Source organism: Mobula hypostoma, chromosome X1, assembly GCF_963921235.1.
Source record: "Mobula hypostoma chromosome X1, sMobHyp1.1, whole genome shotgun sequence".
Classification (NCBI taxonomy): domain Eukaryota; kingdom Metazoa; phylum Chordata; class Chondrichthyes; order Myliobatiformes; family Myliobatidae; genus Mobula; species Mobula hypostoma.
In genome coordinates, this window is record NC_086128.1 from 13206058 (window position 1) to 13233575 (window position 27518).

At 38.9% G+C, this 27518-nt stretch overlaps 2 protein-coding genes across 6 annotated transcripts in view; one reads left to right on the plus strand and one right to left on the minus strand.

Moving 5' to 3' along the window:
* On the minus strand, nt 1–20439 carry LOC134340367 (zinc finger CCCH domain-containing protein 10-like). The gene is made up of 4 exons (XM_063037533.1): nt 20363–20439; nt 19439–19499; nt 18128–18295; nt 1–13351 (listed from the first exon to the last, which is right to left on the minus strand). Exon 4 carries the CDS (start codon nt 13301–13303, stop codon nt 11657–11659), a length of 1647 nt encoding a protein of 548 aa, XP_062893603.1. The 5' UTR covers nt 13304–13351; nt 18128–18295; nt 19439–19499; nt 20363–20439; the 3' UTR covers nt 1–11656.
* zc3h10 (zinc finger CCCH-type containing 10) overlaps nt 20440–27518 on the plus strand; it is a 21926-nt gene continuing 14847 nt past the window's right edge. For 4 of the 5 annotated variants that reach the window (XM_063037534.1, XM_063037537.1, XM_063037535.1 and 1 more), the window contains exons 1-2: nt 20440–20749; nt 25342–25496. The gene's annotated coding sequence lies outside the window, so the exon portion shown is untranslated. Of the gene's footprint in view, nt 20750–23911; nt 24073–25341; nt 25497–27518 lie in introns of all 5 variants that reach the window. The other variant, XM_063037536.1, reaches the window with a different exon arrangement.

Consider the following 27518-nt stretch of genomic DNA (forward strand, 5'->3'; position numbering starts at 1 on the left):
TCAGACTTCTGAACGGATAATGAACCAATGTACACTACCTTAATTTTTTTGCTCTTTTTGCACTACTTATTAGAATAATTAAAAATACATTTCACATTGTAATTTATAGCATTTTATTATTATTTATTACAATGCGCTGTTGTCGCAAAAAAACGAATATTACAAAATTTGCCAGTGATATTAAACCCGATTCTGGTAAGATTTAAAATGTTTTTCCAGACCATCTATTCTATGGGGTGAATCTCCTCCAGAACCATTTTCTGCCAAATGGGAGCTCGTTTTGTGGCCGTGTGACTTGCAAGCTGTTCAGGTTGCAAACAGTTCTTAGGTGCCTTAAACTGGTGAGGACCTGCGATCTGAAAATTGGGTCTTCATTCCCCAGAGGGTCAAGCCTTTGAAATTATGTCGTCAGTTTGTCTGGCCTCTTTGGATAAATTCAAGAGTCAACTGTTCTTGACTCAGAGATTACACCATGTAAAAGATTAGTTCAACAGTGACCAACATATGCAATGATCTCATAGACCGGTTTTGATCAGCAGGGTGGGAGAACAAACGGGAAAAACATGGTGGAGTTAGAGAAGTCTTCCAGAAGCTGTTTATTTATTTTGCTTTCTTGCCTTTCCCAATATATTAAATGACTTCTGGGTATGAACTTATATTGTTGTGATACTCCTGGCATCACAAGTACAAACCTGGCTTGATAAAACAACTGGCCTTTTCCCAAGTCATTTGCATAGTATCATAGATAACAAAATGGTTTGTGCTATTTTTCTCTATATGATGATCTGCTCTAGCATAATACTCCAATTGTGGCATTACAGGAAACAATTTTTCCTCTGCTTATCAAACTTCCCATGCACCAGTTTAGGCAGAACAAATTCCTTCACACAATGATATCCCATAAAAATGGTTAATATACAACATTTAGTATATTAATGAGGGCTCCTGTGATACCTCACATGGCATGATTAGGAGACTAAACAGGAATATAACTGGGAAAAGGCTTCAAAGGTCATGGTTGGGGGGGGGGAAGTGAAATGATGGTAAACATGAGGAAAACTGCAGATGCTGGAAATTCAAGTAACACACACAAAATGCTGGTGGAACGCAGCAGGCCAGGCAAAATCTATAGGAAGTACAGTCGACGTTTCGGGTTAAGACCCTTCATCAGAACTAACCGAAAAAAGAGATAGTTAGAGATTTGAAAGTGGGGGCGGGGGAGACCCGAAATGATAGAAGACAGGAGGGGGAGGGATGAAGCCAAGAGCTGGGAAGTTGATTGGCAAAAGGGATACAAGGCTGGAGAAGGGGGAGTATCATGGGACAGAAGGCCTTGGAAGAAAGGGGGAGGGGAGCACCAGAGAAAGATGGAGAACAGGCAAGGAGTTATTGTGAGAGGGAGAGAATAAATAAATAAATAAGGGATGGGGTAAGAAGGGGAGGAGGGGCATTAGCGGAAGTTAGAGAAACCAATGTTCATGCCATCAGGTTGGAGGCTACCCAGACGGAATATAAGGTGCTGTTCCTCCGACCCGAGTGTGGCTTCATCCCGACAGTAGAGGCCATGGATTGACATATCGGAATGGGAATGGGACGTGGAATTAAAATGTGTGGCCTCTGGGAGATCCTGCTTTCTCTGGCGGACAGAGCGTAGGTGTCTCCCAATTTGTGTCGGGTCTCAGCAATTTCTAGAAGGCCACATCAGGAGCACCGAACGCAGTATATCACCCCAGTTGACTCGCAGGTGAAGTGTCGCCTCACCTGGAAGGACCGTCTGCGGCCCTGGATGGTGGTAAGGGAGGAAGTGTAAGGGCATGTGTAGCACTTGTTCCGCTTACAAGGATAAGTGCCAGGAGGGAGATCGGTGGGAAGGGATGGGAGGGACGAATGGACAAGGGAGTTGCGTAGGGAGTGAAATGATGGTAATATTTTTGTTTTGAAAGAGCACTGCCACAAGGAAACAGCACCTATCTTCAAGATCCCCACCATCCAGGCCATGCTCCCTTCTCACTGCTACCATCAGAAAGGAGCTACAGGAGTCTTAGGTCTCAATTATCACCAGGTTCAGGAACAGATATTACCCTTCAACTACCAGGCTCCCATACCAGTGTGGGTAACTTCACTGACCACAAAACTGAACTAATCACTGAACATAATCTGTGGGCTCACTTTAAAGGACTCTACAAATCATGCTCTCAGTACTATTTATTATTATTATTTTGAATTTGCAGTTTGTCTTCTTTTGCACATTGGTTGCTTGTCAGTGTATGTGCATAGTTATTGCATGCTGGCAAGAAAATGGATTACAGGGCATATGCGGTGACATATGCATACTTTGATTGTAAATTTACTATGAACTTTAAAAGTGTATTTCCATTAAAAGCAAGGGTGGGCAGAGACAGCCTTGGATGGCTAATGAAATAAAGGAAGGTATCAAATTAAAAGCTCATGCATGCAGTCACCAAGAGTAGTGTGAAACTGGAAGATTTGGAAAACTTTAAAAAGCAACTTTAGGAATAACCAAGCAAACAATAAGGAAAGGGAAGATAGATTATGAAAGTAAACTAGCACAACATATAAAACAGTAAGTTATTTATAAAGCAGAAAGGGGTGGCTAAAGTGATTGTAGGTGCCTTGGAAGATGACAAGGGTAAATAAATATTTGGTAATGTGGAAATTGCTGAGGGTTTGAATGACTACTGTGTGTCAATCTTCATGGTGGAAGACACATCTAATGTGCCAAAGAGAAATGTCATGAATGCAATTGCAATCACTAAAGGGGTAGTACTGAGCAAACTAGTGGGCCTAAAGATAGACAAGTGCGCTGGTTCTGAGAGAATGGATTCCAGGGTACTGAAAAATATGGCAGAAGTTGTAGCAGAGGCATTTGTGATAATTACCAAAATTCTCTAGACCCTGGAGGATTGGAAGACAGTGAAATGTCATGTCACTGTTTAAAAGCTAACATTAAGGAAGTAATGGTGAATCACCTGGAGAGAAGTAGCTCCATCAGGCAGATACAACATGGATTCAGGAATGGCAGGTCCTGTTTGACACTTACTGGAGTTCTTTAAGGATATAATGACAGTGGATAGGGAGAAGCAGGTGAATGTTGTATACTTGGATTTCCAGAAGACATTCAATAAGGTGTCAGATGAAAGACATCCATAAAATAAGGGGGCAAGGAGTTGGGGCTAAAGTTTTAGTATTTATAATAGATTGGTTAACCAATGGAAGACAGAGTTGGGATGAATGGCTATTTTCCTCTGGCTGGCAGTCAGCAGTGAGTAGAGTGCTACAGGAGCTTGTGCTCAGCCTGCAACTGTTCATAATGTACACTAACATTTTGGAAGAGGGGACAGAGTGTAGTGCATCTAGGTTTGCTGATGACACTAAATTAAGTGGGAAAAAATTGCACAAAGGATGTGGAGAGTCTACAGAGGGATAGAGATGGGTTAAGTGAGTGGGCAAAGGTCTCGCAGATGGGAGTACAATGTTGGTAAATGACAGTTTATTCACTTTGGAAGAAAAATAGATCATATTATTTAAATGAAATACTGCAACATGCTGTTGTGTAGAGGGGCTTGTGCCTTAATTACAAAAGGTTGGTTTACTGATGCAACAGAGTTATCAAGAAGACAAATGGAATGTTGGCCTTCACTGCTTGAGGGATTGAATTTAAGAGCAGGGATGCTGCAAATGTATCGGGTACTGGTGAAGTCAAACCTGCAGTACTGCATGGAATTCTGGTCTCCTGACTTTGTAAAAGATAGAGGCCATTCACCAGGTTGATTACAGAGATGAGGGGGGTTAGCTTATGAGGAGAGATTGAGTTGCCTGGGACTGTATTCACTGGAATTCAGATGAGATCTTATTGAAACATAAAATTATGAAAGGGGTAAGATAGAGGCAGGAAAGTTGTTTCCACTGATAAGTGAAACTGGAACTAGGGAACAGAGCCGCAAGATTCAGGGGGAGTAGATTTAGGATGGAGATGAGGAGGAACTGCTTTTCCCCAGAGGGTGGTGAATCTATGGAATTCTCTACCCAATGAAGCAGTGAAGACTAACTCAGTAAATATATTTAAGACAAGGTTGGATAGATTCAAGGGTTATAGGGAAAAGGCAGATAGGTGAAGTCGAGTCCATGGCCAGATCAGCCATAAGCTTATTAAATCAATGGGCAGATGGCCTACTCCTGCTCCTATTTCTTATGTTCCTATGTCTTAAGGGGAGGGGCATGTTTAATAGAAATAGATTGGAGAGAGCAAACTGTTGAACAACCCCTTTTTCTTATGAGTCAGTAGAGAGTCAAGTCACAGCTTGGAATGTAGGCAAATTCCTATGGAAAAATGTATTTAGTACAATACTAAAGTTAATCATTTTCATTTTTAAAAGTGGCACAAACAATAACTTGCACATACACAACAACTTTCAGGATATCCTGAACACATTATAATCGATGAAATACTAATGTCATTTTTGTTGTAGAAAATGCAGATTCCCATTTGTACATAGCAGGATCCCTCAAATCATAAACAATGAACAGATGTTCTAAAAAAAAATCCAAACAGCAGTAATTTTGTACAGTACACAATAGTTTTTAAATTTAAAAAATTCAATTGCATTCAGTGGACCAGAACACATTGGAATTTATGGTGTGTATTTGGAGGCTATCAGGTATGTCAACATAAACAACCTATAGTACATTTTGCTGTCACATACTAAATTGTAATGTACAAAGCCCACACTATTCAGGTTTTAACTGGGGGGAGGGGGAGAGAAGAGAAAGGAAGCTGTGTTGGCATTGATTAAGAGGGGCCCCAAACTTATCAGGTCCACTGTTATGGATCCCAAGGCATCCAATTAAAAAAAAATCCTCTAGAGTTTCTTAAACGTTGCTTCCATCTGCAACTGTCCCCACTCATTTTACTGCCAATGTCTGCAGCCCCTGAATACTTGTCCAACAATCTTCTCTGTGCTTTCCTGTCCTGCCCCCAACCCCCTCACACTTCCTCCAGTAGCTCCACAATTACCAATAGAAGTCGAATTTCTGTTGGGAAGCCCTCAGCAAAAATGACACATCACACCATGTTGTTTTAATGTGCCTCTTCAGTGAAATACATTGTTGTGAGGTTGGCTGAGGACAGCAGGTAGATCTCCCAGCTCTTCTATGAAGAACAGTTTGGGATCATTAGAGCAGGCAAATCCCCAGTTTTACCCTTCATCCAAAAGACAACACACTTGGGAATTGCATTTGTTAACATTCAGGAGTCAGCCAAGATTGTGCACTTAATCTTTAAGAATGGCGCTTTAACTCTTACCTGATTTGAGAACATTAAGTATAGACTACATAGAAGAATATTTTGTATATACATATGTGGACATTAACCATATTGATATACAAATATCGCCAGTTAATTCCTCTGGGAAATACCCCAAGGTACTTTGTGTTGTTAAGATAACAACATAATTTGGTCAATCAAAATGAATCAGAATGAGTTATGAATGTTGGAACAGAAACATTAATGTGCATTTTTATGCATACTTGGATTTTCTATAGTTAAAGGTCACAACTAGTCAATGTTTCAGAAAATAAGGTGATTGTAGGTGTTTCTCTGCAGTTTTGTCTGAGATACTCGAGACGCAACAGCACCACAATTGGTAGCCGGATACAATGTACCAAGATTCCTATAGGAATTTATAATCAAGGAAAAAAGTTCATACAGAAAGCCAAATATGTGACAAATGTTTTGTACTAAGAAACCAGAAGAGAAACTACAAACGTTTGTATTTAACAAATTAATGAATTTCTATATGGAGGCTCTCTTTTGTTGCCGATTATACTGTAGGAAGTGCTTGGTGTTTGATTTATCTACTTTAATCATTATCCTCACAGCATTAGTTACAGGAGTTTAAAACATGCATAATTTATGGCAACAAGATTAGGAAATGGACACAAAAGGTCCCCATGGCAATATTTTAAGGAACAGAAAATTAGTCCCATCGTTCTGGCCAACATTTAAACCTCTGCCAAAATCATAAATGAAAGCAGGCTATCTGATCATTATCACATTTATTTTAGTTTACACTAAACAGGCTGCATTTACTTTTTAGAAGGAAATGCATTCTAACTTCCAGCACTGTGATGTTCCTGTGTTGCACAAGACACAATCTTTCTTAGTTGGGACAATACCTACCATGCAATACTTACTTTTATGCACATCCTCCAACTTCCAATGTACCAGTTATGGAATCCAAGTTGTACAGTAAAGTAAAACACTATTTGGTCTTTCAAAAGAGCTTGACATCTCACTCATTCCCCGCATATCTGCAATTTCTCTCCATGTATTTACCCTTCTCCCTTTTGAAAGGGATGAATGAAACTTTTTCCATTTTCACAAAAACCAGGGAATACCTTTGCTTAACCACTTATTGCACACAAAGATATTTTTCTTCCTGTCTTCTCCAGCATTATCTATGACATCTTAATTTGGTTTGATTTCCCTGCCTCCACCTCAGAAGACAAGCCACGAAGTCAGAGCACATATTCCAACAGTGGCCAAGTTTAGTTTCACACACTAATTACATTTTCTACAGAGGCAGCTATTCAAATAACCTGATTTTGCTTCAGGCATTCAGAAAAAATTTGATTCAAAATTATTTGCATTGCAGCTCCAAAATGTTGTCATCATCTACCAAGCCCACCTGTTCTGCATTCTCCTGCAAAATTGAAGGTCTTAACAGATTTGCAACTGCAGTAAATTCAAATCAACAAACAAGATAAAATCTGCAGATGCTAGAAATCCAAGCAACATACACAAATTGCTGGAGCAACTCAGCAGGCCAAGCAGCATCTATGGATAAGAGTATTGTTGACATTTTGGGCCGAGACCTTTCATCAGGACCCTTCCTCCAGCAATTTTTGTGTGTTGCTAAATTCAAGTCAATCTGCTTTAATATGTTAGCTATTGGCAACATTACACAGGTAATGCACCAATGTGCAAAGACAAAAAACAAAGTATAAACATTGCATATTCAGGTAAGTCAGGGGAAAAAAGACACCTCCTAGAGTCTTTTGTATTGGATTTACTTTATTCCAAACCGAAGTTTATTGAGCAGATATTGACATGATGTGTTACTAAATCTGTAATAAATAACAGAATTGATGTTCTCTTCTGACTTCCTACTTGACCACTTGCAAAGATTTTTTGATGCTTTGATTTCAATTCTATACACGTAGAAAGCAAAGATTATGAACAAGAGCAGGATCAGTTAAAACCTGCTCGATCATGGCTGCATTTTGCCATTCTATCTGGTCGTATATATCTGAATGCAGCTCAGAGCATAAAGCAGATGAATTCAAACAATGTTAGAAATCATCATCAAGCAAAATGGGGAAAGAGCTATAACCTTAAGCCAAGCTACAAATGGAGTCAATCCTCTGACGCTGACTCTGGCTCAAGCTACGATTCAAGCTGACCCCAGACAAGTCAGTTTAAGCAAGTTAATACAAACTAGTGGATTTCATAAGCAAAGCGGAAACCCAAAAAAATATCTAGGAACACTGCTAAATGTAGTTCATTATTTAGAACTATATCTTTTAAATCCAGTGAAAATGATGTGATTAAGAACTGAAAATGTTCAACAAAGAAACATCACAATGCACACACACAATCCAACAGTACAATTACTTCCCCCATTTGTTCAGCAAGATGCAGATATTTTCCCTCTATAACTAATTGCCCTGTGCATGACATTACCGAACCTATAGGTAACAAACTGGCTGTCCTTCACCCAGCATTATACTGCTCTGAAACTGGTGCTGCTGGCAGAACAATTCCTTCTGCGGCCCCTCCCTATGCTTTCAATGTGAGGAAGTAGTTGATTTTCTGTCCAGCTCTTTCCCTCATAGACATAGCAAGTTTGCAGCTTTATATCCCTCTTCATACAAAATACTTGTTTCCCAATTCAAATTCAAATCTTCCACAGTTGTTGGGTAAGACAATGAACCATAATAGGTGTTTCTGTTGGACGCCCACACTCCGCACAAAATCTATTGTATAAGTTATTCTGGCGAATTATGACCATCCAATATGTATGAATGACAGACAAAAGGTCTTTAAGTACTTGCTAAACTGCCTAGATTTTTCTGAGCACTTAAGACTAAAAACCCTTAGTGAATACTTAAAATAATTATTAACGTCAAGAGTTAAAACATTAACTGATGATATACGATATATACAAGTTATACACTATTGAAAAAGTGCTTTTTAAAAATTTTATCACAATATGATTTTAAAAATCTACAATTTGCACAATATATCAATTAAACAACATACAAAAGAAAACTGGGAGTTTAGGTTATATAAAAGTTAATTAGAAAATAATATTACATGCATCCCAATTGAGAAACACAAGAAAGATAAATTTTTTCCAAGTCCAGTAGCTCCTTCAAAAAGAACATGAACTCACCAGTTCTGGTCCTGAATCAGTTTTAATCCCAACAATATAAGCAACAACACTACAGAACATTCATTTTAATATATTTTGTAGTATTTACACATAGTGTTTAACCAATCGTACTAACTAGAGGGTAACCAACAGTAAACATTTACAGATTCCCAATAAATCGCAACTTCTCATAAACATCAGACAGCATTGACATTTGGTATCTACAGTAACAACTTATTAGTTAAAAAATGGACAAAATGAGCTTTCTGGGCCTTTAAAACATATCACAAATTGTTACACATTTTGGATTTTTTTTGGCTGCAATGAACAAATCTTGGAAGTTAGCTACTATGTTGTACAATCTCAGGGATTCTTAAAAGAGTAAAGTGTTAGCTGTATTTTAGGACCAAGGCTTACAGAAGACTCGTGCCAAATTTCTCACTGTTGGTGTTGGCCTTATAAATCCTTCCCCACAAAGTGCATTTTCAAACTGTTCACGATGACTCAAAAAGAAACTCCCATGTTCATTGCAGTAGGTTAGAAATCTATTGACTTCCAAACAATAGATTAAAAATTTAACGTAAAAAGTTGTAGAATTATCATTATGACACTAATATGCAGGCATAGGTTTATCTTCCAAATGTCACTAACTTTTACCTCCTCTTTACAGCTCACTCAAGATGCCCCAAGAGTGCAGGACATTTATGCATCCAATGGTGCATTTTGTTTTAAGTAAAGGAAAATGAAATCGGCACAATTATGTACCACTCATGCAAATTACATTCAGAAACACTTAAACTGTCAAGCATTGGGACTCTATGTCCTCAAGTCTTTCTTGCTGCATTTCACTTTTCTAATCTATGTATAATTGCAAAACTTCCCCTTCCTCTTTTGCCTTTGCCAATTTTTTTACTGTCATCTTTCTCACTCAAAAGGTCCAGACACAATGTGGTCAAGGTGCTATCTGATAATTAATGAGCCCATGTAGCATATTATGCTGAGTCAGACTTTATGCTTGACAGCCACAAGCATTTTCAGCAGGGATACTCAGATAATATACTTCAATGCACATTTATACTATTCATGACTAAAATGTATTTTAGTCAAATCACTTACATATATATTATGTATACAGTAGCATTTTGCATGTGTTTTTATCTTGTGCAATTGGTTTTGCAACTTAAAGCATCAGACATCCCCAAAACCCTCCGATTGAAAATGAACTAACTGCACAGTGGGGCATCTGACTGGTGAGTGCCCAGGTCAGGTGTGAAAATGGCATGGTATTATACAAGAGCTGTGCATCAACTTTCCAATAATGCAACAGCATATATATGAAACCAGCAATTTTTCCTTTACATCTTCTGCTGCAATACTTGACATGCTTATTTACAGACCAACACCCAGTTTCCATACCTAGGCACGAAATGAAATCTATATGTATTATATATTCATTTATCTTCGCTTCACAAGCTTGCATCACAATTACTTGCATGTTCTAGCTTCACTTTAATATCCTTGGTGGTTACAGCAACTGTTAATGGTGAAAGTATATTAATTTTTATTTCTAAAACACTTTTTGTATTCCATTTTCAGAGGACTTCTACAGTTTTGAAAGAAAAATATAGAACATGAACAAATGCTTTATCAGAAAAATCTGTTTTTAAGAATACAAAAGAAAACATGTTAATTGATGGCTTAAAAAAGAGGCAGAGTGCATGCTTAATTATTAAAATACTTTGAACTAAATAAAATGACTCTCAATTTTTTTCTCCATACACATTTGCTTAAAAGTGGGATGGATACAAAAATTATTTTCTCACATACCAGAATACTTATGCTTAGCAAAAAGTAGGGATATTGCTAATTAATTTCTAATAACGATCCCAAATGTAATTTCTGAATAAAAAGGAAAATTTGTGGCACAGGATCACTATTTAAAAATACACTGTAATCAACCAAAAAATGTGATAAATTAACACGTTAAGGGGATGAGGAAGTGTGCTCATTATCCCATTTAATTGTTTGTTTTGTCAGAACCCATACTCATTACTGTTCTTGCAGCAGATTTTTATATTTCATACAAGTAGAGGAAGTCTTGCCATCAACACCCCTTCTGGAAAAAACCTAATTTTTTTATTACATAATACAATTTGAACTTTTAGAGTACTCAAATCTGAGTATTTTTTGGAGTGAGACAGTTTGAAAGAGCTTAATAATCAGTAACTGCCATCATTAGCCCAAGGTGCTTCTGTGACCTTACTTCCAAATACCCTCACCCTTAAGTTAGCCCTATGTTGTTGCCCAACTCATTACTCTAAAGGAAAACGGCCATTATGTTATAGATTTGCATTGTCCTCCATTAGTGGGTGAAACTGACTAACTTATCTCACTTGTGCTACAAGAGTTTCACCAACAAGGAGAAACGGGAGCTATGGTGTCATTTTCCGCACACTCTTACTTCTGCTCTGATCACAATCAAAGCAGCAGAGGATGCTTCTTCAGATAGGTGGGGTGAAGAGAAAGAGGGTAATTTACTATACTTTCATTTTAAAAAATTCCTGGGTTTAAAAAAAAAGATAAAAAAACATCAATGACTGAAAAGGCACAAAGCTCTTTAAGCGCATACATATGTGCTTTTAGGAAGCGTTTTTAGATGTTGATTGAAACCAATTTTATATGAGCAAGCAAAGCAGCCATACTTGCAAACAAAACCTATTCCCACTGCTGCAGCAGTCGGAGAGCTCGAGTTGGTGTGGGAATTGCAATGCGCTGTCAAAGACTTTGCCTTCATTAGCACCAGAGCTTACAATGTGAGCAAATCAAAACAAAAATCAAGGTTTCTGCTGACACCAAATGTTAAAGGAATTCAAAAACATAAGTCCTATTTAACCCTTTGTCCCCCCCCCCAAAATATTTGCGACATATGTAATGGCAAATTGTTTTAACTTCCATTTGCTACTATTACTGAATTACAATTCTGCGCAGACTTCTCCTGGTGAGTTCAACAGCAATTGCTACTTGAGACAGGAAACAAAAAAAGAATTCTCATTATTTCTTTTTTTTTTTGCTTTTGCAAAAGGGTTCGTGATGGTGAGACTCCCTCTTTAAGAATCATACTTGACTCATTTTTCACAATTGCCCTAGGAAGCAATGAGAAATAGAAAACTCCTGTAAAGCTTCGAATGAAATGTCCTCTAATCTCAACTCTCCTCCGCACGACAGAGGAACCTCATACTCTGTGATGCATTTGGATAACTGACCATTTGAGTGGTGGTATAACTCATGGCAATTCCAGGAAGTGATTGCGTTACTGCCACTGGTGCAACTGAAATGGCAATTGGTGCCACTGAAACTGGTGAAGCCATCCCTTGGGCATAAGGTGTAGAGAGAGCAGCACTAAGGTGGGGTGGACTTTGGGACGTAGCTTCAGAACACAAAGCATTGTGAGCTCTCGCTTGCGCTATCAATTCTTGATGAGAAATAGGCTGTGATCTCAAGGATTGGTTGCTGAGGGTGGTATGAGTCTCCACTATGCTATGATTATAATTGGTAACACTGTGCATAGCTGGTGACTGTGTTGGGTCAGTTCCTGTGGTCAGGATTCCTAGCTTCACTTGTTTGCGGAGATCAGCATTTTGTTTCAGAAGTACCTCATTTGTAATCATTAGGCTTGATACCTGCTTCTTGAGCTCTTCATTGCGCTTTCTAAGCATATGGTTTTCCTCCTCCAGGAAACTCCTTTCAACTGGCCGCAGACTGGGTGTACTGTAATCAAATACTTCAAACCGCAAGCCCTCCATTCTTTTCCTTTTTGGATTTTGGTCATAAGCACATTTCTCAGTCTCATAAAGGTCATCCAAACGGTCATATCTGCAGATCTCAGGGGAAGCCTCTCTATTTTGCGACACTTTTTCTGTGCTTTTCTTATCATTGTCATCACGTTTCAAGTGCTGAAATTTACACTTGGATCCTCTTCGACATTTGCCTTTGAGAAAGTCACGGCAGAATGGGACTTCCTTTGTAATAAGGGGCAAATTGGAGGGCGAGAGCCCAAATGTCACAGCCACTGTCTTTTGCAAGTGGGCAGGAAGCTTACCTGTTTTATTGTAATAATTTTCTTCAGCCTTTGTCCCGTGAATGAACGTGCAGTTTTCACGGGTACACTTACTATTCTGAAAGTACTGACAAAATATAGACTCATGCCGCATATCACCTACATCATAGGCTTCAACATTGTCTGGGTGAAAGTACCTGCAATTCTTACCACGACTGCAGACATTGCGCAGAAAATCACGACAAACATTCCGTTTGTTCTTGCTAGCATCATATTTGCTATTATTGACTAAGTTATCAGCATCATCACTTAGGTCAGCATGGTTGGATACCTCAATATCATCTGGGTGAAAATATCTGCAATTCTTACCACGATTGCAGAGATTGCGCAGAAAGTCTCGGCAAATGTTCAGTTTGTTTTTGCCAGCCTCATCATTGCCAACGTTGACTAAATTATCAATGTCATTCCTTATGTCAGCAAGGTCTGAAGCCTCAATGTCATCTGGATGGAAGTACCTGCAATTCTTACCACGGCTGCAGATATTGCGCAGAAAGTCTCGGCAAATGTTCTGTTTGTTTTTACCAGCTTCATCGTTAGCAATGTTGACTATATTATCAGTGTCATTCCTTATGTCGGCGAGGTCGGAGGCCTCAATATTGTCGGGGTGGAAGTACCTGCAATTCTTACCACGGGTGCAGACATTGCGCAGAAAGTCTCGGCAAACATTCCGTTTGCTCTTGCCAGGCTCATATTTGCCGCTGTTGACTAAATTATCAGTGTCGTTCTCCGACATGCTTCCAGATTATTTCTGCGCTAATCAGCCAAGGCTCTCAATAAACAACTGTAAAAGAAAAAGAAGCCAGGTCTTTTACAATGAATAAGAGATTAATCTACAAAGTAATTTAGGTTAATCCCTTTCTCACAAAATATTGTAGATTTATGTACATTGGCAAATCACTAGAAAATACTTACTGGAAGGTATGAGCAGAACATTGAGGTTTACATTAAAATCATAAAGGGATAAGTAGTATTGTCTGTTTTTTAAAAAACTTTTACAACCACAGATACCATTGCTTTGTGTTTTTCTGAAAAAAAATACTGGCATTGTACATAAGCATGCCTTTGTGAATGTTAATACTCCAGGTAATACAGTTAGGAAAAATAGAATGCATACTGCAAACGTTTTAATAGAAATTTGTAAATGCAGTGAGATAGAATCAGCACAAGAAATAATTACTAGGGAAACAGGTTAAAGAAAGATTAGGGAGGAGGTGCTGATTTAGCTCACCAGAATCCTTCAACCACAATTAAAAGATACCATAAGTATTGGGTAAATGAATACTGAAAGCCAATCTTTGACTTTTCACAAGGAACTCCAACAAGAATAGTTAACTACTTTGGAATTTTTCTATCTGCAACAGACATGTTTTTTTAAGCCAGAATTGGTCACTTAAATTCAACCTTAAAAATAGCAACACATATTTTGTTCTGCCATCCATGTGTAAACAATACCAGAGACTGCAAGGTAAATGTTTGATATCAATTTTATCAGTAAAAGCAATAGGTATGTTTTAGACTGTATATGAATATCTCTAAATACACAAATTAGCATATTACAGACACAATCAAGACATGTCGTTGCAATATGCGTAAATAAAGAAATATTATTGAAGTTACAACCATGAATGTGAGGTTAAAATTTTCATTTGTAAAAGCCAATTTTAAAGAAAACATATGCTTAATAGTAATGTCAAGATAACTAAAATAGCAATTTTGAATGGATTTTAAAACAGACTATAGAAATAACAAAATTCCATCAACATATATTGTCAACTTCATTGCAAACTATGTAATTCTCAGGAATTAAAGCTGTGAGTTCTAATGTGGTAATGCACATTCCTTTGGCATTGTAATGTTGACTCGCATTTATTGCCTCCTTTAGCACCATTTTACATTATTGCCTCTGATCTCAAACAATACCTAACCTCTCTCTATGATTCCCAAGAAATTTCATCATTTTGAGTTCAAGTCCTTACCCCTTTTAAATCTTTAGGAAAATAACGTGTATCAAACAACTTCCAAGTATTGATCTCGTATTCCAAAACTAGCAGTTGGTTCTTTCTGCACTATTCTAAATGATGCAAAAGCTAGCTATTTAAGAGAATTGACACTCATTTACTTTTACTGAATAAACACCAAAATTTAGATTGATATAATCATCACTCTTCTAAGCAAAATCTCCTGCCTCTCCATGAGTCCCAGAGTCTTTCGATATCTTCCTTGAAATAAAGAAAAACTTATGCTATTGCTTATTTTAATTAATTCTTTCTCAGGGTCTCAAAAATTGAAGAATTTGTTACCTCACTTTCTCTGATTGAATTATCATTTCCTAGCTTTGCCGATCTTTTGATCTCCTAATTTATTTTAGTCATCCTCCAGAAAAGGACTTATTATTCAAGTTTTTCTATTATAGTTTAGAAAATTCAAATTTAAGGTGTAGGAGGTCAGCATTCAGTCCACTGTGCCCTCACTAACAAAAGGAGGACATTGGGTTAATCCTAGTTCCCAATATTTGGTCGAATTTGGTCGCGAGTCTTACTCATCAAGTGCTCATCCAGATACAATTTAAATGTGGGGAAGGTTTCTACCTCCATTACCCTTAAGATATAGTATGGTTGAATTTTCAAAACATGTTTGACGAGGTGCCATACAAAATCAGATAAGACCTTATGGCATTAGAGGTAATTTACTAGCATGGATAGAAGATTGGCTAATGAACAGGAAGCATCAAGTAGGGACCATTTTTCAGCTGGCAATCTTGAACAATTGGAGTGATATAGAACACAGTTGTTATTGATTAACAGTAGTTCAGAAACAGGCTCCTCAGCCTACCATATCCATGTTGAAAAGTACACCCACCGTAAGTAAATTTGTAAATGATAAGCAACGTGGAAAGATGAGCTGTGAGGAAGATGCAGTTAATTTACTAAGAGGTATTGATACAAAGAATAGGCAAAAGGAAGTACAATATGAGGAAGGTGCAAATTGTTCACTTTGTAAGGAAGAATAATTAAACAGATTATTCAAATGGAGAAAGCCTGAAGAAAGCTTAGAGAACGAAGGATTTTTGAACATGAAACACGGAAGATTAGTGTATAGGACAGCAGGTAAAAGGGAAGGTTAATGGAATCAACACACACAAAATGCTGGAGGAACTCAGCAGGCGAGGCAGCATCCATGGAAGTGGATAAGCAGTTGGTGTTTCGGGCCAAGACCCTTCTTCAGGATAGTTCATTCCCTTCATAATGGAATGCTAGTTTTTAATTCAGAGGCTTTAAGTATAACAGTAGAGAAATCTGACTACAATTGTACAAAGGCATCAGTGAGACCACATCTAGATTCGTGTACAGTTGGTCCCTTGACTTAAGGAATGGTACATCATTGGAGGAAGTTCAGAGGCTTCAACAAAGTGATCCTGGAAGTAGAGGGACTGTTTTATGGGGAAAAGAGTGAATAGATTGGGCCCACTCATTGGAGTTCAGAAGCATGAAAGCCAAACTTATTGAAATATCTAAGGTTCTTAGGAGACTTGAAATGATTTCCTGTTTATGAGTGTTGATGAAATTTGTTTTCAGATAAAAGGTGTGTCTATTTAAGACTGTGATGAAAAATCTCTCCAAGGGTTGCAAACTATTAAAATTCCTTATCCCAGAAAGCTGTGAAGGTTATATTGTTGAATATATTAAAAGACTAAGACAATTTAAAAAAAAAATCAGTCAGGGAATCTAGGGCTAGGGAGAAGTGGGCTTGACAGAAGTGGGATCAGCCATATTATTGAAGTAGGTGAATGATCTACTCCTATTTCTAATGGCCTTTCATGCATTGAATTCTAGACCATCACCACTCATTTAATGATTAATGAAACAAATATTCCTCAAACCTTTCTATTATCTTAAAGCCATTCTCCTGTTATTGGTCTCTCCAAGAGAAACACATCCTTCTAGTGTTTACTCTCTCTATGCCTCTCATGAGTTTAATAGATCTAAGTACTGAGCCCTATGGAGTCTGATTCTGTCAGTATATACTTTCTTGATCAACCTGCTAATTGACATTAATCTAACACCTTTCCAAAATTCATTTATATTACATCAAATGCCCTTCAAGCATCTCTGCAAAAGTTTAATTAAGTGTGTCTGATTTACGCAAATTTCCAACAACAATCCATGCTATCAAAATGACTGGCCTGTGGATATTCATCTATCTCATTCCCCCTTTTTTTCCAAAATAGTACCACATGTGTAACTTTCCAGTCCTCTGTCACCACATTCGCAGACAAAGAACAAAAGAAAATTATAGCCAAAGCTTGCACTATATCCTCTCCTGCTTCTTTTGAGAGCTTGGAATACATTTTATCTAGGCCAAAGCAATTTATCAATTTAAAAAAAAAGATGCCAGGTCTCTTTAATGCATCCTCATGTCACTTCACAATGCCAATACATATAATCATACCCCACTTCTTTAAAGACAAATACAAAATTTTCTTATAGAACTTTACACATCCCCTGGCTTCACACTCAGGCTGTTATTTGGTCTCTAATGCGACCTACTCCTTCTTTTTACCTTGAACTAGTTCTAATTTGTACTCAGGAGGAGGAGTCTGATTACATATCTAAGAGGCAAACAACAGGAATTCTGCAGATGCTGGAAATTCAAGCAACACACATCAAAGTTGCTGGTGAACGCAGCAGGCCAAGCAGCATCTATAGGAAGAGGTACAGTCGACGTTTCAGGCCGAGACCCTTCGTCAGGACTAACTGAAGGAAGAGTTAGTAAGAGATTTGAAAGTTGGAGGGGGAGGGGGAGATGCAAAATGATAGGAGAAGACAGGAGGGGGAGGGATGGAGCCGAGAGCTGGACAGGTGATTGGCAAAAGGGGATACGAGAGGATCATGGGACAGGAGGTCCGGGAAGAAAGACAGGCGGGGGGGGTGACCCAGAGGATGGGCAAGAGGTATATTCAGAGGGACAGAGGGAGAAAAAGGAGAGTGAGAGAAAGAATGTGTGCATAAAAATGAGTAACAGATGGGGTACGAGGGGGAGGTGGGGCCTAGTGGAAGTTAGAGAAGTCAATGTTCATGCCATCAGGTTGGAGGCTACCCAGACGGAATATAAGGTGTTGTTCCTCCAACCTGAGTGTGGCTTCATCTTTACAGTAGAGGAGGCCGTGGATAGACATGTCAGAATGGGAATGGGATGTGGAATTAAAATGTGTGGCCACTGGGAGATCCTGCTTTCTCTGGCGGACAGAGCGTAGATGTTCAGCAAAGCGGTCTCCCAGTCTGCGTCGGGTCTCACCAATATATAAAAGGCCACATCGGGAGCACCGGACGCAGTATATCACCCCAGTCGACTTATCTAAGAGGAATATGCTGCTCTACTTCCAACTGTCAGAGGTTTGTTACCACCAGTACCAAAAAACAGAATCTGAATTAAGTTCAATAAAATATATAAAAGTTATTGATCTATTTTCTCAAAGCAGAATACCAAAACGTGACAATTGTCAGAAAAAAATGGTTTCAAATATCATTCAGCAACCTTACAAGAGCAGTATACTTACTTGTTGAATGGTTTTGCCACAATAACTGGCAAATTGGATCATGCGATTTTAAGTTGCGTTGAGCCCTGAGTTCTGAACTTTCAGTACTTTGGTAAATAATCCTAATCAATTTCTGCTCCAATTTGTGATGCTGAACTCACGCCAGGCAGGGGAGGATCATTTTCTCACCTGAGAAATATAGATAAGAGCAGAACTTGGTACTATTGTGCTTTCTTGTTACTGGCTTTTAAAAGTAGCAATACAACCTAGTCAAAATCATACAGAAATTTCTCCTCTTCCCACCCTCATTCCTGCCAAAAACTCAAGCAATACTGTGCAACAAACAACAATGCAGAATAGCACAGTGTCAGGATCTTCCCACAGTATGCATTTTACTAACTGATCTCAACTACCTGTATGTCAGGAAGAGAAGAACAAAAACAGTCTTTGACTATTAATATCTTTAGAATGGTAGGATTCCAGTTCAAACAGGATTAAAGAATACCCTTTCAGTACCTTCCAGTTGGACAAGGTCACTCTAGAGATCCTGGGGTACATTTAATCCATCAACAAACATTCATAACTAAACTAATATCTTCAGTGGAGCTACCAAATTCATCAGATGAACGATAGCCACATTCCTAATGATATTCTGATGGTGAAATGGCTTCAGGGGTCACAGTCAGCTGGATGCCCATATTTCCAATAAACAAAGACAACTGTAAGTATGATTGAAGAAGGTGTGTTCTGGCAATTAACAAATAGTCATGAACAGTCATAATCTCTAGAGTTTGACTGTTCAGGAGGGCATTGAAGGAAAAAAACAAATTTCAACTAACAGAAGTCAGAGAAAGCAGAAATAAGCAAATTTTCACTTCCTTAGCCCATGGCATTCATCTGCAGCAAGCGTGACAGAGATATTCAGGCGAAAGAGGAATTCTAGGCCACACCAAGCAACGTCCAATGAGTGACTGACTATCAAAGAACAAATCATCACCCTATAGATTAGAAGGCTGCTATCCAGATGGACACTGGGTAACTGTAACTGTGGACCCCTACAGCAGTCAAAATTTACAGTTGGATCAAACTCCTAATTGGCTGGTGCAACCTCTAGACTACATCTCACATATCATTAGCTCTAGGAGGGTTAAGGAGACAAAACTGGGCAGGACAGAAAGGGAGGAAGACTGGAATTTTAAAAGTACGGTATTTACATCATAAATTGGTTGCAATGTTGCAATATTCAAAGTTGATTGCAAAATAAAAATTCCATAATTCCCTCACAAAATAGCAAAGAGAAAGGAAAATCTGATAATTTGGCCTCCCACATACCTGTAAATGGCCAAGTGCACCTCGCTGATTATTCCTTTTGAATGACAAAAGATGCAATGACCTAAGGAGGAAAATGTTAAATAACATAATGGCAACAGTAATTTGGAAATAAAATATTTTAAAATGCAGTCAGTATTATTTTTATAAGTCAACTAGTTAACACACTTATTTTAAAATCACACGCACACTCTTGAAATCAATTGATTTAGTAGTTGAAAGTAACCCGGTTGAGTATTGTACGACATGGCTTCAGCTTCAATCTCCAGGATAACAACGCATCCTAGATCAAACCGAACTGCGATTATCTCTTTTCCCAGACTCAGCGGCCTTTCGATACCCCCAGAACGGGCACAAAATGCTGCACACTTGGTTGAAGCTGGGCCACACCGTTGGTCCGTAATATCAAAAGAAAATCGCTTTCTGAGGCAATTAGTTTAAAATTTGAGATTTAAAATCAAGGACTTTAAAATCCCGTAGGAGCATCACGATTGAAAAAACTATAAATTCAGCTTGGACGCTCTTTTATGGTTCATTCATTTTGACATTGTGTATTTTCTTTTTGTGTATCCGGAATACACAATTCTATTCCTTCAAGACGGCCATAAGTTTTAATCTAACCACTAGATGTGACTTTCTCCACAAACAATTTTTGTTCCTCGGCCTACCGCCATGAGGAGACTCGTCGAAAACGGGCTATTGACAGTTTTGGTGGCGTCGCGGCGGAAAGTTCTCGAACTTGCTGCGAGGCTTCGACTGCGTTCCTAGGCCTCAAGTGTTTTACACAAATTGATAAAATTCCAGCACGCAAAGGAAAGCAAAACCGTTATTTGATTTCTAAAGACGTAAATAAATAATCTCACTTTGCCAGTACTGGGAATAAACTCGATAAATAAGAAACGGAAGGCAAGAAACACATTTACTTACACTATTTAGCCTTTCACCCCTCACTTGGTCCTCCAAGCACAACCAGCTTCGATTCAGGTCCTCCGAGGCAAGAGCAACCGTAGAAGACGCTGTTTGGAGCGACTCTACGAGCATCTGTCGATGAACGGCAATCTGTTCAGCTGTTGACGACGAGTGTGTAGTTCGGGACTGTTTTCTAACACAATATTTTTAGATGTTTAATTTCAAAATTTATATTTAGGCTATTCGGTTTACACAACTTTTAATTTGAAATACTGCATCTCATTGCGAATTTGATCAAAGAAATTAAGCGTTCGAACCTGTTATTTGGCTCTAATTCGCTCTTGCCTAAGAGGACCTGTTCGGTGCTCGTTGTGTTTGGAGGAGCGAGTAAGGGAGCCGAACCATGTATGTAAATAAGCCCCAATTTTCTATCAATTTTATAATAGTTCCAATCCGTTCTTTTAATTATGCCAAGAGTTTAAATATTCTTAGTCAACATTTAGTTCTGTTAATACATGGATTTGTTCCATGCAACGGAACGTTGAGGCCTACAAATCCCGTAACAGCCTTCGAAGTTTGTTACTGTATATCGCATGATTTACAGTAATAGACATTGTTTTGACATTCTTGGATTGTTTTTGGTTCTATGTCTATTATTAAGAAGTGGATTTAGACTTTGTTTCCGTGCAAAATGCTTTAATTTTCTTTTTGTTAGTACTTTAGTTTATATTTGTATAAAACCTTTTTAATGTAACAAAGTATCTGAATAAACTTGATAGATAGGGAACTAGTCTCTCAGGAAGAATTGTGTGGGTGACTGAAGATGTGATTGAAACAAAGTATTTATAGTTGATTGTACCAGTAGGATCAGTAGGCCGTGGGAAAGTTGTTTGAAGCTTAAGTATGTCAGGGTTAACAATTCTGATGTTATTTGGATAGATGTTATCATTTATTTCATACAGTTGAGTTGAACCAATCCATATAAAGTATTCTCTCAGTTACATAAAGTAAATCATATTCTTCTGCATTACATTGATAGAATCTGTCTAAGGCAGATTAGGTATCCATAGTAAAAGAGATGGATCCTTAATTTGTGTCCTGAAGTTAATAATGGAATACAATAATATCATGCTGCATATTTGTAAAGTGTTTTTGAAACTTTTGTTTTACCTTACCCTCATAGTACCATAGAACAGTGCAGCACAGGAAGATAGAATGCAGTTTATTCTCCCTTTGCCATCCCTCCAAAAATGAGCTTCTTGTTTGTTTTAATCTGTTTTTTTTCATGTTTATCGGCCTGTGGATAGTAGCATTGCAAGTGCACCTCCAGGTGCATTTTAAATGTAAAGAAATCTGTCTCTTCCACCCTTTCAGGCAGTAAGTTTTAGACTGTCAGCAATCTTTGATTTCAGAAGAATCCTTTCAGCATTACCTTGAATGTTTCTCTCTCCCTGGTTACTGTTCTTGCTGATGGGGAAATTCATGTTTTCTTATCTGGGCCTTGCACGTTATACATTTTGATTCTACCTCTTCCTGGCTTCATCTATTCTAAAGAAAATAACCCCATTTTTGACAATCTTTCTTCATAACTATCCTTGTATGGGACCCAATTCTTAAAGCAATGGATTATTTGGATATACTGTGTTCCATGGCTGGAACCTTTTAATGTCCTACCAAAAGTGACATTCTTCATCAGTGAATTGACCTTAGAATGTCAGTAAGGTTTTTGTCTTTGAACCATATTGAAGCTGCATCTGCAAATTTCTAGCAGCTTAAAAGAGTAATATTCAAGGGTAGGAACTTAGTCACACAATTCCTCCATTCTGGAAGTGGTGCTATCTATTATAGTATAAGGATTGAAACTGGGACATTATTGTCTGTGTGTTGTATCTACTTTATTTAATTTTTTAATTTTACTTATTTAGATGTACAGCACAGAATAGGCCTTTTGAGTTGCACTGTCCCACCACCCACCAACAATGCCAATTTAACCCCATACTAATTGTGGGACAATTTACAATGACCAATTAATCTACCTGGTATGTTTATGGACTAAGGGAAGACATGGGAGGACCCAGAGGAAATCCACACATTCCACAGGGAGGATGTAAAGAGGACGCTGGAATTGAACTCCGAAGCCCTGAGCTGTAATAGCGATGCACTAACTGCTACACTACTGTGGCACAAGTAGTGAAAGATATTTTCCTCTAGATCTAGGGTAATGCATACAAAATGCTGGAGGAGCTCAGCAGATCAGACAGCATCTATAGAGAGGAATAAACAGTCGATGTTTCAGGTTGAGACCCTTCATCAGGACTGGAAAAGTAGTGAGAAGCCAGAATGTGGGGTGAGGGGAAAGAAATACCAGCTGGCAGATGATAGGTAAGACCAGGTGAGGGAAGGAGTGCTGAAGTGAGAAGCTGGCAGGTGATAGATGGAAGGGATAAAGAGCTGAAGAAGAAGGAATCTGATAGGAGAGGAGAATGGGCCATAAGAGGAGCAGGAGGGGCACCAGAGGGATGTGATGGGCAGATGAAAAGAAGAGAAGGGTTAAGACGGGAGCCAGAATGGGGAATGGAAGAGAGAAGGGGGAAGAGGGAGAAATTACTAAAAGTTAGAAATTGATGTTCATGCCATCAGGTTGGAGGCCACCCAGCCGAAATGAGGTGTTGCTCCTCCAAACTGAGAATGGCCTCATTGTGGCAGTAGAGGAAACCGTGGACGGACATGTCAGAACAAGAATGGGGATGGGAATTAAAATGGTTGGCCACCAGGAAATCCCGTTTTTTGCAGATGGAGCAGAGGTGCATTGACAAAGCAATTCTCTAATCTACATCAGGTCTCACCAGTGTAGAGGAGGCCACATTGGGAGTAGATACAGTAGACAATCCCAAAAGATTTGCAGGTGAAATTTTGCCTCACTTGAAAAGACTGTTTGAGGCCCGGAATGGGAGTGAGTGAGGCGATGAATGGGCAAGTGTAGCACTTCTGCCACTTGAAGGAATAAATGCCAGGTGGGAGATTAGTGGGGAGGGATGAATGAGGGAGCGATCCCTTGAGAGAGTGAGGGGAGCTAAAGATGGGTTTGGCGGTAGGGTCCTGTTGAAGATGGCAGAGGTAGAGGTGGCCATGGACCGACATGTCAGAATGAGAATGGAAGACAAATTAAAATGGGTGGCCACCAAGAAATCCCACCTTTTCTGGTGGATGGAGGAAGGTGCTCAATGTAGCAGTCCCCCAAACTATGTTGGGTCTCACGGATGTAGAGGAAGCCACACCGTGAGCACCAGATCTCCCTTCTCTCTTTTATCATTTACCCATTCTGGCTCCCCTCTTATCCCTTTTCTTTCCTTTGCCTGCCCATCTCCTCCCTCTGGTACCCTTGCTCTTTCCCTTTCGCCCATGGTCCACTGTCCACTCCTATTGGATTCCTTCAGCCCTTTATCTCTTTCACCTATCACCTCTCAGTTTCTCAATTCATTGACTCCCCCCCCCCACCGTCACCTGCCAGCTTGTACTCCTTCCCCTCCCCCACCTTATTCTGACTGCTTTCCTCTTTCTTTCCAGTCCTGATGAAAGATCTCAGCCTGGAGTGTCGACTGTTTGTTCATTTCCATAGATGCTGCCTGACCTGCTGAGTTCCTCCAGCATTTGTGTGTGTTGCTCAAGATTTCCAGCATCTGCAGAATCTCTTGTGCATATGATTTTCCTCTTGTGCTGCTTAAAAGGTTGGCAGCTAAAATTCTATTTTGATAAAATTGCAGTTCCTGTGTGAAATTCTGTGCTTAATTCTGTCCTTTGTTCCTTGCTTCTAAAATGGTAGCTTGATGTTTTTGAAGGAATCTCATGGAAAATGTAGAGGTCTGAGGCGGAAGTGTATGTTAAATTAGTGTACAATAAAGCTATGAACACCCAAACTTTAGCAGGTTTCATTGCTTTGATGGATGTAATGATGATTTATGTCCTGAGTTTTCTTCCCCCCCACCCCTTTTCATTCTGAGGAAGACCCTGGCTTTTGCTTGGTGATACGTCAGGAAACTTGATTTTTGGAGCATTAACATTTTGAATGAGGAACTGAGTCTACATTCTGTGTTCAACCTGTTGATATTCTATATGTCCACCAGTAACTGATTTTGCCATTTTCTGAGGTCAGTTATACCAAATTTTTGTTGTTCTCCTGGCTGGGAACAGCTAACAAAGAACAAACTAGGGAGCAATCTTAAATCTTGACTGATCAGTGGATTTAGACAGATTGGAGGAGTCCTTAGTCTTTGTACCCAGCTTGTTTAATCAAAATTTCAGGCCTTTTACTTGCTGGAAATATATATTTGCTTACATGGCATATCAAAATGTAATAAATTTATTAAATAGTTACTTGGCAGAGTATTGTATATTTCTGAATTATAATGTTTTTTAATATATTCATGTGGAAGGTGTGGGTACTAGTCAAAGTTGCAAATTCACTATGTCTTGGGCATTGTGGTTGCTTCCTTGAGTGATGCTTAGGTTGGGTGATGTCTTGATGGACTTTGATCCTTTTTAGAAATCACTGCTGATATTATGGGATTTAATTGTATATGATTTCTTTCTTGGTATCAAGACATGGTCTAAAATTAAAGAGAAATTTCTTTCTGAAGTGCAAAATGTAGAATAGTTATTGTCAATTTATATATTATTTAATTGGCTTACGTGTAAGTTTAATTTTAAAGGGTGCTCATAGAATTTTCACTCACATGAACCATCAGTTCATAACCCTGATTTAGCACAGGATGACATGTATTATTTTGGATTTGTCTTCTCTCCCCCCGCCAAACAAATCTGCATAATTTAGCATTTTTAATGCAGATAAATTCATAATCAACCATTTGGTTCCATGTTTCAAGCTATTGTTACCATTGGAACTCTTCATTATAAAAACATGATTGTTAAATTTATGGGGATTGCATTTCATCACGTTGAAAGCTGACACCTTCTTTCTGCTACAATGAATCTCGCAGTGAGGGAATGAGGGCGCAGAATCACAGGCCCCGAATTTACTGACCTCTCAAGTGGCTGCACTCAAATGTTCGACTCCTCATGGAATCCAGCAGCAGAGTGCAAATTTGCTGTAAATTTCCCAGCATGGGGCTGCAAGGGACCAAGGCAGTATAAGGTAATTTATAATATTTTGAATTAATTGGGTGTGCTAAGTGTTGTGTTGTTTAATTTATTTTAATAGCTTTTGAATGTTTCTGAATGCTAGTGGCATTCAAAAGCCTTTAATTCTTGACAGATTTGACAGTCAGCCAAGCCTGGATATGTGGTTTAGCTGGCTGCCATTTCTTAGCCGTTTCGTGACTCCATGTCCTGGAAGAATATATTTTGTTTTCTGTTAGAAGGCTTCATGCACTCTATTAAGACAATAATACAGGCAAGGGAGGCAGATCAGCCCACCTTGGCCACATGACAGCATTACCTAGCTCACTGCCCTTCTGCTACATGCAAACTCATCATTTTGGATCAGGACAGTTTTGGACAACACCTTTAAATCCATGACCTCTAATACTGAAAGGGAAAAGGACAGCAGGCTAATGAGAACACCATTGACTGTAGGTTCTCTCCAATTCGCACACCATCATGACTTGTTCCTTCAAAGTTATTGGGTCTAAATCTTGGAACTCCCTACCCTAAACATTGTGGGAATATTTTCACTAGAAGAACTGCAGAAGTTCAAAAAGACTTGCTTCCTACCTTCTCAAGGACAATTAAGTATAGGCAGTAAATGTTAGTCTTGCAAGTTGCCATAAGTGATTCCAGAAGGGGTAAGTTTAATTGTGCCACAAAGGTCAGCAGTGTGCACAGTCAGCTTGTCACTGCCAGCAAGTTCTAACAGGTTTCAATTTTCAAGCAAATGCTTTTGACATTTTTGTGGATCTTGTATTCTGGTGTGCTGTTTATTTTTACAGAAATGTGGGGCTTTACAGCAACTTCTTAATTTTTTTATTTCCAAAAAATGTTGTAAATATTATTACATGATTCATTGAATTCTTAATGATTGATGTGCCAGGATTGGATATAGTTGGCTTGTTTGACTACAGTCAGCAAGGGAAGAGTACTAAATAGTGGAATACTTCTGTGTATTCTGGGAAGGCTTCTTGCAATGCACTTGGAAGTCCAGATAAGGAAGGTAGATCTTGCAGCATGTTTTGTAGAAAACCACAATTCCAGCCACTTCAGAATATCTCACCACCTCTTGAATGAATACAAAGGGGTTTGTCTTCATATCTTGAAGAACTCAATTCTTGATCTCTGTGCAAATGATTTCTGACACGAGTCCTTTTATCATTTTATAACTTTTGCTTTCCTTGTTTTTGAATCATAGCTTAATAAAGCATTGTTCAAAAGAATCTTTAACATTCCAGTTAGTGTTTTATGTCGCACCATCTTACTTGCCTCCTTTGAAAACTGACAAGTCTGTTTTTCCAACTTTTTTTGCTCATAATTTCTTCCTTCTCCTCTACATCTGTTCCTACACTCTGGTTCCCCTCCCCCCTTGTATCTACTTTAAATCCACTGGAGCCTCTCTAGCGAACCTACCTGCAAGAATATTAGTCACCTTCCAGTTCAGAAGTAAACCGTCCCGCTGGAACATGTCCCATCTTCCCTGGAAAACTGCCCAATTATCTATAAATTTGAAGCCTTCCCTCCTGCACCATGTCTACAGCCACATGTTGATCTGCGCTGTCTTACTATTTCTAAACCCGCCTGCACGTGGCACTGGTAGCAATCCTGAGATTGCTATCATAGAAACCATAGAAACTACAGCACAGAAACAGGCCTTTTGGCCCTTCTTGGCTGTGCCGAACCATTTTCTGCCTAGTCCCACTGACCCACACACGGACCATATCCTTCCATACACCTCCCATCCATGTATCTGTCCAATTTATTCTTAAATGTTAAAAAAGAACCCACATTTACCACCTCGTCTGGCAGCTCATTCCATACTCCCACCAGTCTCTGTGTGAAGAAGCCCCCCCCTAATGTTCCCTTTAAACTTTTCCCCCCTTCCCCTTAACCCATGTCCTCTGGTTTATTTCTCCCCTTGCCTCAGTGGAAAAAGCCTGCTTGCATTCACTCTATCTATACCCATCATAATTTTATATACCTCTATCAAATCTCCCCTCATTCTTCTACG